This window comes from Struthio camelus, unplaced genomic scaffold, assembly GCF_040807025.1.
Source record: "Struthio camelus isolate bStrCam1 unplaced genomic scaffold, bStrCam1.hap1 HAP1_SCAFFOLD_115, whole genome shotgun sequence".
Classification (NCBI taxonomy): Eukaryota; Metazoa; Chordata; class Aves; order Struthioniformes; family Struthionidae; genus Struthio; species Struthio camelus.
In genome coordinates this window covers 18,512-36,640 of record NW_027182707.1, presented here as the reverse complement: position 1 = coordinate 36,640, position 18,129 = coordinate 18,512, and the positions used below count along the sequence as shown (strand labels likewise).

Sequence of the window (18,129 nt, the reverse complement as noted above, 5' to 3'; positions counted from 1 at the left end):
GGAGGGGGATCCCTGTGGGTCTAGGTGGTCTGTATGGGGCTGGGGGGTTCCTGTGGGACTATGGGATCCCTATGGGGCTATGGGGGTCCCTGTGGGGCTGGGGGGGGATCCCTGTGGGTCTAGGTGGTCTGTATGGGGCTGGGGGGTTCCTGTGGGGCTATGGGATCCCTATGGGGCTACGGGGGTCCCTGTGGGGCTGGGGGGGGATCCCTGTGGGGCTAGGTGGTCTGTATGGGGCTGGGGGGTTCCTGTGGGGCTATGGGATCCCTATGGGGCTATGGGGGTCCCTGTGGGGCTGGGGGGGGGGATCCCTGTGGGGCTAGGTGGTCTGTATGGGGCTGGGGGGTTCCTGTGGGGCTATGGGATCCCTATGGGGCTATGGGGGTCCCTGTGGGGCTAGGTGGTCTGTATGGGGCTGGGGGGTTCCTGTGGGGCTATGGGATCCCTATGGGGCTATGGGGGTCCCTGTGGGGCTGGGGGGGGGATCCCTGTGGGGCTAGGTGGTCTGTATGGGGCTGGGGGATTCCTGTGGGGCTATGGGATCCCTATGGGGCTATGGGGGTCCCTGTGGGGCTGGGGGGGGGATCCCTGTGGGGCTAGGTGGTCTGTATGGGGCTAGGGGGTTCCTGTGGGGCTATGGGATCCCTATGGGGCTAAGGGGGTCCCTGTGGGGCTGGGGGGGGATCCCTGTGGGGCTAGAGAGGGTCCCTGTGGAGCTGGGGGTTCGCTGTGGGGCTGGGGGTCCCTTTGGGGCTGGGGTGGTCTGTATGGGGCTATGGGGTTCCTGTGGGGCTGGGGGGGTCCCTGTGGGGCTAGGAGGTTCCTGTGGGGCTGGAGGGTCCCTATGAGGTTCCTGTGGGGCTAGGGAGGGTCCCTATGGGGCTAGGGACTTCCTGTGGAGCTGTGGGGTTCTTGTGGGGCTGGGGGGGTTCCTTTGGGGCTGGGGGGGACCATATGGGGCTATGGGGCTCCCGTAGGGCTAGGGGAGTCCCTGTGGGGCTGGGGGGGTTCCTTTGGGGCTGGGGGGCCCCTGTGGCACTAGGGAGGGTCCATATGGGGCTAGGGAGTTCCAGTGGGACTGGGAGGGGTCCCTGTGGGGCTAGGGAAGGTCCCTGTGAGACTAGGGGGGATTCCTGTGGGGCTATGGGGTCCCTATGGGGCACCCAAAGTGTGTGGCGCTGGGGGGCCCTTATGGGGCTAGTGGATCCCTGTGGGGCACCCACACTGTATGGGGGCGAGGGGATGCCTATGGGTGACTGTGGGGCAGCCATGGGGCTGGGGGGTCCCCACGAGCATTCCCAGAGGCGGGTCGTGCGGAGGCCTCCGACCCGGAGCCGTGACAGAGACAGGCGGATGCTTCCACAGCCGGGGGGGGGTGGGTCCCAGCTTTTTGTCGCCTTTCTAGAAAATTCGGAAGTTTCCGCCGGGCGGAGAGCCGGAAAAAACCTGCCGCACGGCTCCGGGCGCTGAGAGGGAGGAGATTCCGGCGGGAACGCCGCCCGCCGGGCAGCCGATCCCGGAGCGCTCCGGTGAGGGGGGACGAGGCGGCGGCCGGCGACCGGGTGTGTCCCACCACCCAGGTACGTCCTACCCCCCTAGTACATCTCACTACCCAGGTGTGTCCCACCACCCTAGGACGTTTGACCACCCAGGTGTGTCCCAGCACCGAGTTATGTCCCAGCACCCCGGTGTGGTGTGTCCCACCATCCAAGTGGGTCCCATCACCCAGCTATGTCCCACCACCTCAGGTGTGTCCCACCGCCCAGCTGTGTCCCACCACCTCAGGTGTGTCCCACCGCCCAGCTGTGTCCCAGCACCATAGCAGCACATTGTGTCCCATCACCCAGGTGTGTCCCACCACCCTAGCACCTCTGACCACCCCAGCGTGTCCCACCACGCTAGTACATCTCACCACCCAGTTATGTCCCACCACCCCAGCGCGTCCCACCACCCAGGCGTGTCTCACCACCCAGGTGTGTCCCACCACCGAGCTATGTCCCAGCACCCCGGTGTGGTGTGTCCCACCATCCAGGTGCGTCCCACCACCCAGTTATGTCTCGCCACCCCAGCATGTCCCACCACCCCAGGTGTGTCCTACCACCCTGGTGCATTGCGTCCCACCACCCAGCTGTGTCCCACCACCCAGTTATGTCTCACCACCCCGGTATGGTGTGTCCCACCACCCCAGGTGTGTCCCACCACCTTGGCGCATTGTGTGCCACCGCCCCAGCTGTGTCCCACCACCCAGCTGTGTCCCACCACCCAGTTATGTCCCACCACTGCAACATGTCCCACCGCCCCAGGGTGTCCCACCACGCAGGTGAGTCGCAGCACCCCAGCGTGGCCCACCACCTACATGTGTCCTAGCACCCAGGCGTGTCCCACCACCCTGGTGTATCCCAGCACCCAGGCGCGTCCCGCCACCCCAGCTACGTCCCACCACCCAGTTATGTCCCACCACCCCAGCGTGTCCCACCACCCTGATGAGTCCCACCACCCCAGTGTGTCCCGGCTCGCCCGGCATCCAGCCGGCGGCACGGGGCCGGGTGCCGACGGGGACACCCTGATCCCGCCCGGGGAGCCCCCCCTCCCAGCGCCAGATGCCCCGATCCCACCCCGGGATCCCCTGATCCCACCCTGGGATCTCCTGATCCCACCCCAGGAGCCTGAATCCCACCCCAGGAGCCCCAATCCCACCCTGGGATCTCCTGATCCCACCCCAGGAGCTCCAATCCCACCCCAGGATCCCCTGATCCCACCCCGGGATCCCCTGATCCCACCCCAGGAGCCCCTGATCCCACCCCAGGAGCCCCAATCCCATCCTGAGCACCCCGATTCCACCCCAGGATCCCCTGATCCCACCCCAGGATCCCCTGATCCCACCCCGGGATCTCCTGATCCCACCCCGGGATCCCCTGATCCCACCCCAGGAGCCCCAATCCCATCCTGAGCACCCCGATCCCACCCCAGGAGCCCCTGATCCCACCCCAGGAACCCCAATCCCACCCCAGGATCCCCTGATCCCACCCCAGGAGCCCCAATCCCACCCCGGGATCTCCTGATCCCACCCCAGGAGCTCCAATCCCATCCTGAGCACCCTGATCCCACCCCAGGATCCCCTGATCCCACCCCAGGAGCCCCAATCCCATCCTGAGCACCCCGATCCCACCCCAGGAGCCCCTGATCCCACCCCAGGAGCCCCAATCCCACCCCAGGATCCCCTGATCCCACCCCAGGAGCCCCAATCCCACCCCGGGATCTCCTGATCCCACCCCAGGAGCTCCAATCCCATCCTGAGCACCCTGATCCCACCCCAGGATCCCCTGATCCCACCCCAGGAGCCCCAATCCCATCCTGAGCACCCCGATCCCACCCCAGGATCCCCGATCCCACCCCAGGAGCCCCAATCCCACCCCAGGAGCCTGAATCCCACCCTGGGTGCCCCAATCCCACCCCGGGATCCCTGATCCCACCCCAGGAACCTTGATCTCACCCCAGGGTCCCCTGATCCCAGCCCAGGAGCCCTGATGCCACCTTGGTAGCCCTGATCCCCCCCGATCACACCCCGGGATCCCTGATCCCCCTCCCTGAGCCCTCATCCCACCCCGGGGTCCCTCGTCCCACCCTGGGATCCCTCATCCCCCCACCAGAGCCCCGATCTCATCCTGGGATCCCCGATCCCACCCCAGGATCCCTGATCCCACCCTGCGATCCCTTATCCCACCCCAGGATCCCCGATCCCACCCTTGGAGCCCCACGGGGGGCCCCTTGGCTCCCCCCACCCCCCCCCAATTCTCCGCCATTGGTTGGGCGCGCCGCCGCCTCGTCAGCTTACGTCCCCCCTCCCCGTTACCGTACGTCCCCCCCCCATTGGCATTCGTCCCCCTTCGTTAGCGCACGCCCCCCCCTCGCTAGCATCCACCCCCCTCGTTAGCATACACCCCCCTCATTAGCATATGCCCCCCCCCCTTTCCCCAGCAGCCGGCGCCTCCGCAGCGGCGGCAGGTGGGGAGCGGGGAGCGGAGGGGACGCGGCGGCCGCCGCGGCGCAGCGCGATGCAGCCCCGGGCCGGGAGCCGCCACCACCGCCGCCCGCCGCCGCCGCTGCTGCTGCTGCTGCTCGTCTGGGCGCCCGGCGCAGGTAGGGAGCGGCGGCGGGGGGAGAGGGGGGAAACGGCGCTGCGTCCCCCCCCCCCATCCCTCCATCCATCCCTCCATCCCTCCCTCCATCCATCCATCCATCCGTCTCCAGCCCCGGCCAGCGAGAGCACCACGGGGGGTCGTGCGCAACCTCTTTGCGCCCTCCCCGCCATGTGCAATCGGGTCCCCAAACGCCCCCCCCCGGCCATGCAGTGGGGTCCCCAAATCCCCCCACCCTCCAGCGCCGTGCGATGAGGTTCCTGCTGCCCCCCCCCGCTGTACAATGGGGTCTCTGCACCCCCTTTCTGTTGTTCAACGTGGTCCTTCCCCCCCGCCGTACTTTGGGGTCCCCGCGCCCCCCTCCAACGGTGTCCCCGTGCACCCGTGTCCCCCCCCACCCCGGGCGCCCAGTGGTGGGGGGTCCCTGCGCTCGGGGGCCCCGGCGTCCCCGGCGCGGAGCGAAGGGCGTTTGAAAGACGGCGGTGCCTGAGCGGGGCCCGATCCGCGCGTTGTCCCCCTCCTCCCTACCATAACTCCCCGCTTGGGGGCCCAGGCGTCCGGGCTCGCGGCCCCGTGAGGACCCAGGCGTCCGGGCATCGGTCGTTCTGGTCCTGGAGGGGGGGTCAGCGGGGGACTGTAGGTGGCCTGGGGGGGTCACTGAGCGCCGTGGGTGGCCCTGGGGTGTCACCGGGGGTCGTGGCTGGCCCTGGGGTGTCACTGGGGGGGCATTGGGTGGCCCTGGGGTGTCACCGGGGGTTGTGGGTGGCGTTGGGGTGTCACCAGGGCCATCGGGTGGCCCTGGGGGAGGTCTGCAGGCTCTGCAGGTGGTGCTGGGGTGTCACTGGGGGGGCATTGGGTGGCCCTGGGGTGTCACCGGGGGTCGTGGCTGACATTGGGGTGTCACAAGGGTCATCAGGTGGCCCTGGGGTGTCACCAAGGGCCATCGGGGGCTGCAGTGGCCCTGGGGTGTCACCAGGGTCCATAGCTGGCTTTAGGGTGTCACCAGGGCCATCAAGTGGCTCTGGGGTGTCACCAGGGCCCAGGGGTGACATTGGGGTGTCACCAGGGCCATCGGGTGGCCCTGGGGTGTCACCAGGACCGCTGGCGGTTGCAGTGGCTTTGGGGTGTCACCGGGGGGAGGGGGGAGGACATCGTTTTGTCCCTCGTCCCCCCCAACCCCCGGACGCCTGGGCCCTCGCCAGGTGCCAGGCGGCGCCGGCCCGGCCCCCGCGCGGGCGCAGAAAGGGCCATTGTGTCCCCCCGGCGTCCCCGGGAGAAGGGGGGGGGGGCCAGGCGTCCGGGCTCCCCTCCCCGCCCCCGCCCGGCCCAAAGGGACCCAGGCGTCCGGGCGGCGGTGAGTCACGCAGGGGGACAAAGCGCCCCTTGTCCCCCCCCCCCCACCCAGCGACACCTCCGTGGGCCCGGGCCGAGCCCGGACGCCTGGCCCCCCCCCCCCCCATGCCGGCCCGGCTCGGTGACCTTGGCGGTGGCAGCGGGGCGGCGGGGGGGGGGGGGACAAGGGACAACGCGGTCGCCGTGGCGACGCCGGGATGGGGGAGGACGGGATGTGCTGACACGGCGAGAACGGGGCCCTGTCCCCGCCGTCGTCACGGCAACGGGGTGACAACGGCGGCGGCGGCGGGGAGACCCAGGCGTGTGTCGTCACCCCCCCCCCCGCTTCCGCCTGTGCCCGGTGTCCCCAGCGACGCTGTGTGTCACCGGTGACCCCCGCCGCCTGTGTCCCGGGTGGCCCCGGTCCTCCCGCACGTCCCCAGTGATCCCGTATGTCCCCCTGTGTCCCCACGGGTCACGCCTGTCCCTGGCGTCCCCACGTGTCCCCAGTGACCCCAGGTGTCCCCACGTGGCCCCAGTGGTTGCTGGTGTTGCCAGCGATCCCGTCCATCCCTGGTGTCCCCTCGTGTCCCCGGTGTCCCCACACATCCCTGGTGTCCCCAGTGATCTCCTTCATCCATCCCTGGTGTCCCCTCGTGTCCCCAGTCGATCTCTGGTGTCCTCAGCGATCTCCATCCATCTCTGGTGGCCACGACGATGCTCTCCATCTGTGGTGTCCCCTGGTGTCCCCACGTGTCCCCAGTGTCCCCAGTCCATCTCTGGTGATCCCCAATGTCCCCATGCGTCCCTGGTGTCCCCAGCGATCCTCTCCATCCCTGGTGTCCCCTTGTGTCCCCAGTGTTCCCAGTCCGTTCTTGGTGTCCCCAGCAATCTTCTCCATCCCTGGTGTCCCCTCGTGTCCCCAGTGTTCCCAGTCCATTCGTGGTGTCCCCAGCAATCTTCTCCATCCCTGGTGTCCCCTCGTGTCCCCAGTGTTCCCAGTCCATTCGTGGTGTCTCCAGTAATCCCCTCCATCCCTGGTGTCCCCTCGTGTCCCCAGTCTTCTCAGTCCATCCGTGGTGTTCCTAGTGATCTTCTCCATCCCTGGTGTCCCCTCGTGTCCCCAGTGTCCTCGCTCCCTTCCTGATGTCCCTTCGTGTCTCCTGTGTCCCCGCCCGTCCCTGGAGTCCCCAGCAATCCCCACGCGTCCCCAGTGATCCCACGTGTCCCCGGTGATCGTTGGCATCCCCAGTGTCCCCAGAAGCCCCCCCCCCATCTGCCTGGTGTCCCCTCATGTCCCTAGGGGTCTTCTCCATGTCCCCAATGTCCCCAGCAACCCCCCATGTCCCTGGTGTCCCCAGCGCCCCCAGTGATCCCACACGTCCCCACGTGGTGTCCCCGGTGCTCCCATGCGTCCACATTGTCCCCAGAGAGTCTCCTCTATGTCCCCACGTGTCACCCATGATCCCACGTGTCATTGCTTGTCCCCACGGATCCCTCTTGTCCTTGGTGTCCCCAGAGACCCCCCCCCACATCTGTGGTGTCCCCACATGTGCCTGACATCCCCAGAGACCCGCTATGTTCCCGGTGGCCCCACGTGTCCCTGGCATCCTCAGAGACCCCCGCTCATGTCCCTGGTGTCTCCAGTGGTTCCACGTGTCCCCGGAGACCCCCCCCATATCCCTGGTGTCCCCAGAAACCCCCCCCCCCATGTCTCCCTGGTGTCTCCAGTGGTTCCACGTGTCCCTAGTGATCCCACGTGTCCTTGGTGTCCCCAGAGACCCCCCCCACGTCCCTGGTGACGTCACATGTCTCAGGTGGCCCCGCGTGTCCCCGGTGTCCCCAGAGACCCCCCCCCCCATGTCTTTGGTGTTCCTGGTGCCGCCACGTGTCTCAGGTGGTCCTCCATGTCCCTGGTGTCCCCGACATCCACAAAGACTCCCCCCCCGTGTCCCTGGTGTCCCCACGTGTCCCCAGAGACCCCCCCCGGCCCCTGTCTCTCCGGCGGCTCCCCCCCCACGCCCCCGGCAGCGGTGAGGCCCGGCGGTGACGGCGCGCGCGGGGTGGGGGTCGCCCCCGCAGGGCGGGCGCAGGAGGTGCAGGCGGAGAACGTGACGGTGGCGGAGGGCAGCACGGCCGAGATCACCTGCCGCCTGCACCGCTACGACGGCTCCATCGTCGTCATCCAGAACCCGGCCCGCCAGACCCTCTTCTTCAACGGCACCCGCGGTGAGCGCCGCCCGGCCCGGGGGGTGGGCCGAGGGGGTGGCTGGGGGCTCATAGGGCGGCCAGGACAGCCATGGAGGCCGGGGGGTGGCTGGGGGGGTCCATGGGGCATCCATGGGGCTCATAAAGTGGCAGGGGGGTGGCTGTGGGGTCCATGGAGGCCACGGAGCTCATGGGGTGGCCGTGGGGTCCACAGAGCATCTGAGGGGCTCATGGGGTGGCCGTGGGGTCCATGGAGGCTGTGGGACTGCTCGGGGCCCCATGGGGTGGCCAGGGAGCTCATAGGGCAGCCATGAGGTCTGTGGAGGCCGTGGGGTTCTCTGTGGGGCTCATAGGCTGTGGGGTGTCAATGGAGCTCATAGGGTGGCTGTGGGGCGGCCGTGAGGCCCATGGAGGCTGTGGGGTGGCTGTGGGGTCCATGGGGCACCCGTGGGGCAGCCACGGGGTCCATGGGGCATCTGTGGGGCTCATGGGGTGGCTGGGGGGGGTCCCTAGAGCATCACTGGGGGCCAGCGGGGCAGCCATGGGGTTGGTGAGAGCACCCCGTGGGTGAACTGTGTCTGTGGGGCAGCCGTGGGGCTGGCGGGAGCCCGCTAGGGATGAACTGTGGCCCTGGGGCCGTGTGTTAGCTGTGGGGCGGCCCTGGGGCCGGCATGAGCCCGCCATGTCGCAGTGCTGAAGGACGAGCCGCGGCCATGTTGACCGCGTGTTGGCCGTGGGGCCGCGTGTTGACCATGTGTTGGCCGTGGGGCGGCGCGTTGGCCGCAGGGCGCCGTGGGGCGGCCGTGGGGCCGGTGTGAGCCCACCACGTCGCAGTGCTGAAGGACGAGCCACAGCTGTGTTGACCGTGTGTTGGCTGTGGGGCTGCGTGTTGACCATGTGTTGGCCGTGGGGCCTTGTGTTAACCACGTGTTGGCCGTGGGGCAGCGCGTTGGCCGTGGGGCGGCCGCGGGGCGCCGTGGGGCGGCCGTGGGGCCGGTGTGAGCCCGCCGTGTCGCAGCGCTGAAGGACGAGCCACAGCTGTGTTGACCGCGTGTTGGCCGTGGGGCCGCGTGTTGACCATGTGTTGGCCGTGGGGCGGCGCGTTGGCCGCAGGGTGCCGTGGGGCGGCCGTGGGGCCGGTGTGAGCCCGCTGTGTTGCAGCGCTGAAGGGCGAGCCACAGCTGTGTTGACCACGTGTTGGCCGTGGGGCAGCGCATTGGCCGCGGGGTACCATGGGGCAGCCGTGGGGCGGCCGTGGGGCCGGTGTGAGCCCGCCACGTTGCAGCGCTGAAGGATGAGCCGTGGCTGTGTTGACCGCGTGTTGGCCGTGGGGCCGCGTGTTGACCATGTGTTGGCCGTGGGGCCTTGTGTTGACCACGCGTTGGCCGTGGGGCGGCGTGTTGGCCGTGGGGCGGCCGTGGGGCGGCCGCGGGGCGCCGTGGGGCGGCCGTGGGGCTGGTGTGAGCCCGCCGTGTCGCAGCGCTGAAGGACGAGCCACAGCTGTGTTGACCGTGTGTTGGCCGTGGGGCCTTGTGTTGACCATGTGTTGGCCGTGGGGCCTCGTGTTGACCACGCGTTGGCCGTGGGGCGGCGCGTTGGCCGTGGGGCGGCCGCGGGGCGCCGTGGGGCGGCCGTGGGGCCGGTGTGAGCCCGCCGTGTCGCAGCGCTGAAGGACGAGCGGTTCCAGCTGGCCGAGTTCACGCAGCGGCAGGTGAGGATCCAGCTGGCCGGCGCCCGGCTGGAGGACGAGGGCGGCTACTTTTGCCAGCTCTACACCGAGGACACCCACCACCAGATCGCCACCCTCACCGTCCTCGGTAGGACACGGGGACATGGGGACACGGGGACACGGGACATGTGGGTGACATGGGTGGGACACGGGACGCGGAAGGGGACAGAGAAACAAGGGTGGTTGCTGCCACCGGTTCTGCATCGAGGACACCCACCACCAGATCGCCACCTTCACTGTCCTCGGTAGGACACGGGGACATGGGGGGACACGGGGACATGGGACACGGAGGACACACGGACATGGGGACGAGGGTGGCTGCTGCCACTAGCTCTGCACCGAGGACACCCACCACCAGATCGCCACCTTCACTGTCCTCAGTAGGACACGGGGGGGACACGGGACACAGGAGGGACGTGGGGGGACACAGGGACACAAAACATGGAGACATGGGACACGGAGGACACACGGACATGGGGACGAGGGTGGCTGCTGCCACTAGCTCTGCACCGAGGACACCCACCACCAGATCACCGTCCTCGGTGGGACACAGGGACACGGGGGCCGGGGGGCAGGGTGTCCCCGTGGCCTGACGCCCCCTCGCGTCCCCCCGTGTCCCCCCGCAGTGCCCCCCGACAACCCGGTGGTGGAGGTGACGGAGCCGGCGGTGGAGGGCAGCGACGTGGAGCTGACCTGCCTCGTGCCCCGCTCGCGACCCCCGGCCACCCTGCGCTGGTACCGCGACCGGCGTGAGCTCAAAGGTGACGACGACGCCGGGGACGGGGTGGGGACGAGGACGGGGTACCCCCGGGGACCTGGGAGATGTGATGGAGACGGGGCACCCATGGGGACGTGGTGGGGATGAGGACGGGGTACCCACGGGGACCTGGGAGATGTGACGGAGATGGGGCGGCCATGGGGACAGGGTGGGGACCAGGATGGGACAGCCGTGGGGACATGGGGGACGTGATGGAGACGGGGTGCCCATGGGGACGTGCTGGGGATGAGTATGGGGCACCCAAGGGGTTGTGGGAGATGTGATGGAGATGGGGCGCCCACGGGGACGTGGTGGGGACCAGGATGGGGCAGCCATGGGGTTGTGGGAGATGTGATGGAGATGGGGCGCCCATGGGGACGTGATGGAGATGGGGCGCCCATGGGGACGTGGTGGGGACCAGGATGGGGCAGCCATGGGGTTGTGGGAGATGTGATGGAGGTGGGGCGCCCATGGGGACGTGACGGAGATGGGGCGCCCATGGGGACGTGGTGGGGATGAGTATGGGGCAGCCATGGGGTTGTGGGAGATGTGATGGAGATGGGGTGCCCATGGGGACGTGACGGAGATGGGGCGCCCATGGGGACGTGGTGGGGACCAGGATGGGGCAGCCATGGGGTTGTGGGAGATGTGATGGAGATGGGGCGCCCATGGGGACGTGACGGAGATGGGGCGCCCATGGGGACGTGGTGGGGATGAGTATGGGGCAGCCATGGGGTTGTGGGAGATGTGATGGAGATGGGGTGCCCATGGGGACGTGACGGAGATGGGGCGCCCATGGGGACGTGGTGGGGACCAGGATGGGGCAGCCATGGGGTTGTGGGAGATGTGATGGAGATGGGGCGCCCATGGGGACGTGACGGAGATGGGGCGCCCATGGGGACGTGGTGGGGATGAGTATGGGGCAGCCATGGGGTTGTGGGAGATGTGATGGAGATGGGGTGCCCATGGGGACGTGACGGAGATGGGGCGCCCATGGGGACGTGGTGGGGACCAGGATGGGGCAGCCATGGGGTTGTGGGAGATGTGATGGAGATGGGGCGCCCATGGGGACGTGACGGAGATGGGGCGCCCATGGGGACGTGGTGGGGATGAGTATGGGGCAGCCATGGGGTTGTGGGAGATGTGATGGAGATGGGGCGCCCATGGGGACGTGATGGAGATGGGGTGCCCATGGGGACGTGGTGGGGACCAGGATGGGGCAGCCACGGGGACATGGGGGACGTGATGGAGATGGGACGGCCATGGGGACGTGACGGAGATGGGGCGCCCATGGGGACGTGGTGGGGACCAGGATGGGGCAGCCATGGGGACATGGGGGACGTGATGGAGATGGGACGGCCATGGGGACATGGTGGGGACGAGGACAAGACACCCATGGGGATATGGGGGACGTGATGGAGATGGGGCAGCCACGGGGACGTGGTGGGGACCAGGATGGAGCAGCCACGGGGACATGGGGGACGCGATGGAGATGGGGCGCCCATGGGGACGTGGTGGGGACCAGGATGGAGCAGCCACGGGGACATGGGGGACGTGATGGAGATGGGACGGCCATGGGGACGTGGTGGGGACTTGGGACAGGACACCCACGGGGACACGGTGGGGACGGAACGGGGCACCCATGAGGACATGGGAGACGTGGAGGAGACAGGACACCCACGGGGACGCGGTGGGGACAAGGACAGGGCACCCATGAGGACATGGGAGACGTGGAGGGGACAGGACACCCACAGGGACGTGACGGGGCACCTATAGAGCCATGGGGGGTCGCGGAGGGGACAGGACACCCACGAGGAGGCGGCGGGGACGGGACGGGGCGCCCCTGGGGACGTGGGGATGGTGACGGCGCGGCGGCGTCACCCGTCCCCGGGGGTGACGGCGCGGCCCCGCAGGCGTGAGCAGCCGGGAGCAGCTGGGCAAGGTGTTCAGCCTGAGGAACGTGGTGCGCTTCCGGGTGGAGCGCAAGGACCACGGGGCCATCGTCACCTGCGAGGCCACCCACCCCGCCCTGCGGGGCCAGCGCCGCCAGACCCAGTACATGCTGGACGTGCAGTGTGAGCCGGGGACGGGGCGGGGCCGGGGGCGGGACGCCGCGGGGCGGGGGGACAGCGCGCCGGTTGGGGACACCAGGTTGGGAGGCCACCATGCTGCTTGGGGCCACCATGCTGCTTGGGGACATCATGCTGCTTGGGGGCATCATGCTGGGGGGCCACCATGCTGGTTGGGGACATCATGCTGGTTGGGGACATCATGCTGGGGGGCCACCACGCTAGTTGGGGACACCATGGTGGTTCAGGACATCATGCTTGGGGACACCATGCTGGTGGGGGACATCATGCTGGGGGGGACAGTGTGCTGCTTGGGGACATCATGCTGTTTGGGAACATCATGGTGGAGGGGTCAGCATGGTGTTCGGGGACATCATGCTGGTGGGGGACATCATGGTGGTGGGGGACATCATGCCAGAGGGGACACCAGGCTGGCTGGGGCCACCATGCTGGGGGGTCACCATGCTGCTTGGGGACATCATGCTGCTTGGGGACATCATGCTGGAGGGGTCAGCATGGTGTTTGGGGACATCGTGGTGGGGGACATTATGCCAGGGAGCACACCATGCTGGGAGGACACCATGCTGACTGGGGACATCATGCTAGGGGGGACACCATGATGGTTGGGGACATCATGCTGGGAGGGACACCACGCTGCTTGGGGACACCGGGGCTGGTTGGGGACATGTTGCTGGGGGGACACCATGGTGCTTGGGGACATCATGCTGGGGGGCCACCACGCCAGTTGGGGACACCATGCCGGGAGGACATCGTGCTGGGTGACGAGGGGGGACACCACGCCGGTTGGGGACGCCGGGGCCGGGGACACCGGCGGTGGCCCTGACGCGGGCGCTGTCCCCAGACGCGCCCACGGTGCGGATCCACCCGTCGCAGAGCATCCTGCGGGAGGGTGACACGCTGGTGCTGACCTGCGCCGTCACCGGGAACCCGCTGTGAGGGCCGGGGGACGCGGGGACCGCCGGGGGGGGACGCGGGGTCGGACCGGGGGGGACACGAGGGCACAGGGTGGTTGGGGAGGACGCGGGGTGGTTGGGGGGGACGTGGGACGGTTGGGACACAATGGGGGCATGGGATGGCCATGGGGGTGACGTGAGGGTGACGCCGGGTGACGCCCGTGTCCCCCCGGCAGCCGCACGGAGGTGGCCTGGAGCCGGGCGAACAGCTTGCTGCTGGGGAGCGCACGGGCGGTGGGGTGACACGGGGGTGATTCCGGGTGACACGGGGGTGATTCCGGGTGACGTGAGGGTGACGCCCGTGTCCCCCCGGCAGCCGCACGGAGGTGGCCTGGAGCCGGGCGAACAGCTCGCTGCTGGGGAGCGCACGGGTGGTGGGGTGACACGGGGGTGATTCCGGGTGACGTGAGGGTGACGCCAGGTGACGCCCGTGTCCCCCCGGCAGCCGCACGGAGGTGGCCTGGAGCCGGGCGAACAGCTCGCTGCCGGGGGGCGCGCGGGCGGCGGGGTGACACAGGGATGATGCTGGGTGACACGGGGGTGACGCCGGGTGACACCCGTGTCCCCCCGGCAGCCCCACGGAGGTGGCCTGGAGCCGGGCGAACGGCTCGCTGCCGGGGGGCGCGCGGGCGGCGGGGGCCGAGCTGACGCTGCCGGCCCTCAGCCCCGGTGACAACGGCACCTACGGCTGCACCGCCCGCAACCGCCACGGCCGGGCCGCCGCCCGCTACCTCCTCCTCGTCTACGGTGAGCGCCCGCCCCGCGGCCCCCCGACCCACCGCCTGACGCACAGCCCCACGACACACAGCGCGACCCGCGGCCCCCCGACCCACTGCCTGACGCACAGCCCCACAACACACAGCACGACCCACCGCCTGACGCACAGCCCCACGACACACAGCGCGACCCGCGGTCCCCCGACCCACCGCCTGACGCACAGCCCCACGACACACAGCGCGACCCACGCCCCCCCGACCCACTGCCTGACGCACAGCCCCACGACACACAGCGCGACCCGCGGCCCCCCGACCCACCGCCTGACGCACAGCCCCACGACACACAGCGCGACCCGCGGCCCCCCGACCCACCGCTTGACGCACAGCCCCACGACACACAGCGCGACCCGCGGCCCCCCGACCCACCGCCTGACGCACAGCCCCACAACACACAGCGCGACCCGCGGCCCCCCGACCCACCGCCTGACGCACAGCCCCACGACACACAGCGCGACCCGCGGCCCCCTGACCCACCGCCTGATGCACAGCCCCACGACACACAGCGCAACTCAAGCCCCCACGACCCACCACCTGACGCACAGCCCCACGAAACACAGCGTGACCCGTGGCCCCCCGACCCACCGCCTGACGCACAGCCCCACGAAACACAGCGCGACCCGCGGCCCCCCGACCCACCGCCTGACGCACAGCCCCACGACACACAGCGCGACCCGCGGCCCCCCGACCCACCGCCTGACGCACAGCCCCACGACACACAGCGCGACCCGCGGCCCCCCGACCCACCGCCTGACGCACAGCCCCACGACACACAGCGCGACCCGCGGCCCCCCGACCCACCGCCTGACGCACAGCCCCACGACACACAGCGCGACCCGCGGCCCCCCGACCCACCGCCTGACGCACAGCCCCACGACACACAGCGCGACCCGCGGCCCCCCGACCCACCGCCTGACGCACAGCCCCACGACACACAGCGCGACCCGCGGCCCCCCGACCCACCGCCTGACGCACAGCCCCACAACACACAGCGCGACCCACCGCCTGACGCACAGCCCCACGACACACAGCGCGACCCACAGCCCCCCGACCCACCGCTTGATGCACAGCCCCACGACACACAGCGCGACCCACCGCCTGACGCACAGCCCCACAACACACAGCGCGACCCACCGCTTGATGCACAGCCCCACGACACACAGCGCGACCCACCGCCTGACGCACAGCCCCACAACACACAGCACGACCCACCACCTGACGCACAGCCCCACAACACACAGCGCGACCCACCGCCTGACGCACAGCCCCACAACACACAGCGCGACCCGCGGCCCCGCGAGCCACTGCCTGACGCACAGCCCCACAACACACAGCGTGACCCACGCCCCCCCGACCCACCGCCTGACGCACAGCCCCACGACACACAGCGCGACCCACGGCCCCCCGACCCACCACCTGACGCACAGCCCCACGACACACAGCGCGACCTGCAGCCTGACGCACAGCCCCACAACACACAGCGCGACCCACCGCCTGACGCACAGCCCCACGACACACAGCGCGACCCGCGACCCCCCGACCCACCACCTGACGCACAGCCCCACGACACACAGCGTGACCCACCACTTGATGCACAGCCCCACAACACACAGCGTGACTCAAGGCCCCACGACCCACCGCCTGACGCACAGCCCCACGACACACAGTGTGACCCACCACTTGATGCACAGCCCCACAACACACAGCGCGACCCGCGGCCCCCCGACCCACCGCCTGACGCACAGCCCCACGACACACAGCGCGACCCGCGGCCCCCCGACCCACCGCCTGACGCACAGCCCCACAACACACAGCACGACCCACCACCTGACGCACAGCCCCACAACACACAGCACGACCCACCACCTGACGCACAGCCCCACAACACACAGCGCGACCCACCGCCTGACGCACAGCCCCACGACACACAGCGCGACCCGCGGCCCCCCGACCCACCACCTGACGCACAGCCCCACGACACACAGTGTGACCCACCACTTGATGCACAGCCCCACAACACACAGCGTGACTCAAGGCCCCACGACCCACCGCCTGACGCACAGCCCCACGACACACAGTGTGACCCACCACTTGATGCACAGCCCCACAACACACAGCGTGACTCAAGGCCCCACGACCCACCGCCTGACGCACAGCCCCACGACACACAGCGCGACCCAGCACTTGATGCACAGCCCCACGACACACAGCGCGACCCACCACCTGACGCACAGCCCCACAACACACAGCGCGACCCGCGGCCCCACGACCCACCACCTGACGCACAGCCCCACAACACACAGCGCGACCCACCGCCTGACGCACAGCCCCACAACACACAGTACGACCCACCACCCTGCGACCCGCAGCCTGACGCACAGCCCCACGACACACAGCGTGACCCACGCCCCCCCGACCCACCGCCTGACGCACAGCCCCACAACACACAGCGCGACCCACCACCCTGTGACCCGCAGCCTGACGCACAGCCCCACGACACACAGCGCGACCCACGGCCCCCACCCCACGCTGTGACCCACGGCCCCCTGGCTCATAGCACAACCCGCGGCCTCCCAACCCGCAGCCTGACCCGCGGCCTGCCCCACGGCTCCCGGTGCCCTGCGTCCACCTCTGCGCCCCACGGCACCCGTTACCTGCCCTGTGTCTCCCCCCCACACTGTGTCCCCCACGTCTACCCCTGCCCCACGGCAGCGCCTGTCACCCCACAGTGCCGGGGGCGGTGGTGGCGGCCCAGAGCCCGGTGCCCCCCGCTTCCACCCCCCACCCCGCATCCCCCCCGCCCCGCGGCCCCCCCTGCCCCACGGCGGCCCCCGGTGTCCCACAGCGCCCAGTGCCCCACGGCGCCCGCTGCCCCACAGCGCCGGGGGCGGTGGTGGCGGCCCAGAGCCCGGTGCCCTACGCCGTGGTGGGCGGCGTCCTGGCCCTGCTCGTCTTCCTCGTCATCTGCGTCCTGGGCGCCCTGCTCTGCTGCTCCGTCCGCCAGAAGGGTGGGCGGGGCCTCGGGGGAGGGGGCGGGGCCTCGGGGGAGGGTGGGGCCTCGGGGGGGGAGCCCTGGGGGAAGAGCGGGGGGGGGAGCTTTGTGGGCAGGCAAAGGGGGTGTGGCCGCGGTGGGTGGGCGGGGCTAGCTGTGCCTGGGGGCGGGGTCTGGGTGTTGGGGGTGTGGCCGGGGAGGAGGCGGGGCTCTAGTTGTACTGGGGGTGGGGGTAATGGGCTGTGGTCTAGGTGGGGGCGTGGCTTGGGGGGGCGAGCGGGAGGCGTGGCCTCGGTTGTCCCCGGGGGGGGGGGTGGTGGAAGGGGATTGGCCGGATGGGGGTGGAGGGGGCGTGGCCTGGGGGGAAGGGCGTGTCTGTAGCTGCTGTGGGAGGGTGTTAGAGGGTGGTGGAAGGGGATTGGCCGGATGGGGGTGGAGGGGGCGTGGCCTGGGGGGGAAGGGCGTGTCTGTAGCTGCTGTGGGAGGGAGTTGGGGGAGGGTGGAAGGGGATTGGCCGGGTGGGGGCGGAGGGGGCGTGGCCAGATAGAGGGGGCGGGGCCACGCGGAGGGCCAGGACGTCCCTAGCGCAGCCGGGAGGGGGTTCATCGGGGGCGGAAGGGGGGGTGGTGTGGGAGGGGGGCGGGGAAAGGGGGCGGGGCCGGGGGTGGGCGGGGCCTGAGCGGGGCCGGACGGCTCTCGCCAGGCTCGTACCTGACGCACGAGGCGAGCGGGCTGGACGAGCACGGGGAGGCGCGCGAGGCCTTCCTGCACGGCGCCGACGGGCACAAGCGCAAGGAGGAGTTCTTCATCTGAGCGGGGGACATGGGTTTTTTGGGGGGGTGGGGGGGGGACAAGCCCCGCCCCCTCCGCCCCAGGCCCCGCCCCTTACGGCGGAAAGCCTTTTTTGGGCGGGGGGGGGGCAGCCCGGATGCCTGGGCCCTCGGCGGGGAGGGGGTGTTGGGGGAGGGGGGAGGGAAGCAATTAAATGATTAATATATGAGGGGGGCGGGGCCCGGGGCAGCCCCGCCCCCGTTAATGTATATGTAAATACGTCGCCTTTTAACCACCTTTGATACTCAATAAAACCCCCAGAGATTCGTACGCCGGCGCCGTGGCTGGGGGGGGGGGGCTCTGGGGGTCCCAGGAGGGTCCCTGG

The 18,129-nt window shown here is 70.0% G+C and overlaps 1 protein-coding gene across 1 annotated transcript; it reads left to right on the top strand.

Moving 5' to 3' along the window:
• Positions 1-3,999: 3,999 nt before the first annotated feature.
• Positions 4,000-18,074, top strand: CADM4 (cell adhesion molecule 4). Its single transcript, XM_068929468.1, has 9 exons — positions 4,000-4,140; positions 7,554-7,700; positions 9,344-9,496; positions 10,035-10,169; positions 12,079-12,240; positions 13,097-13,187; positions 13,783-13,955; positions 16,861-16,989; positions 17,677-18,074. The coding sequence occupies exons 1-9, from the start codon at positions 4,056-4,058 to the stop codon at positions 17,784-17,786; spliced, it is 1,185 nt and encodes a 394-aa protein (XP_068785569.1). The 5' UTR covers positions 4,000-4,055; the 3' UTR covers positions 17,787-18,074.
• The last annotated feature ends 55 nt before the right edge of the window (positions 18,075-18,129 follow it).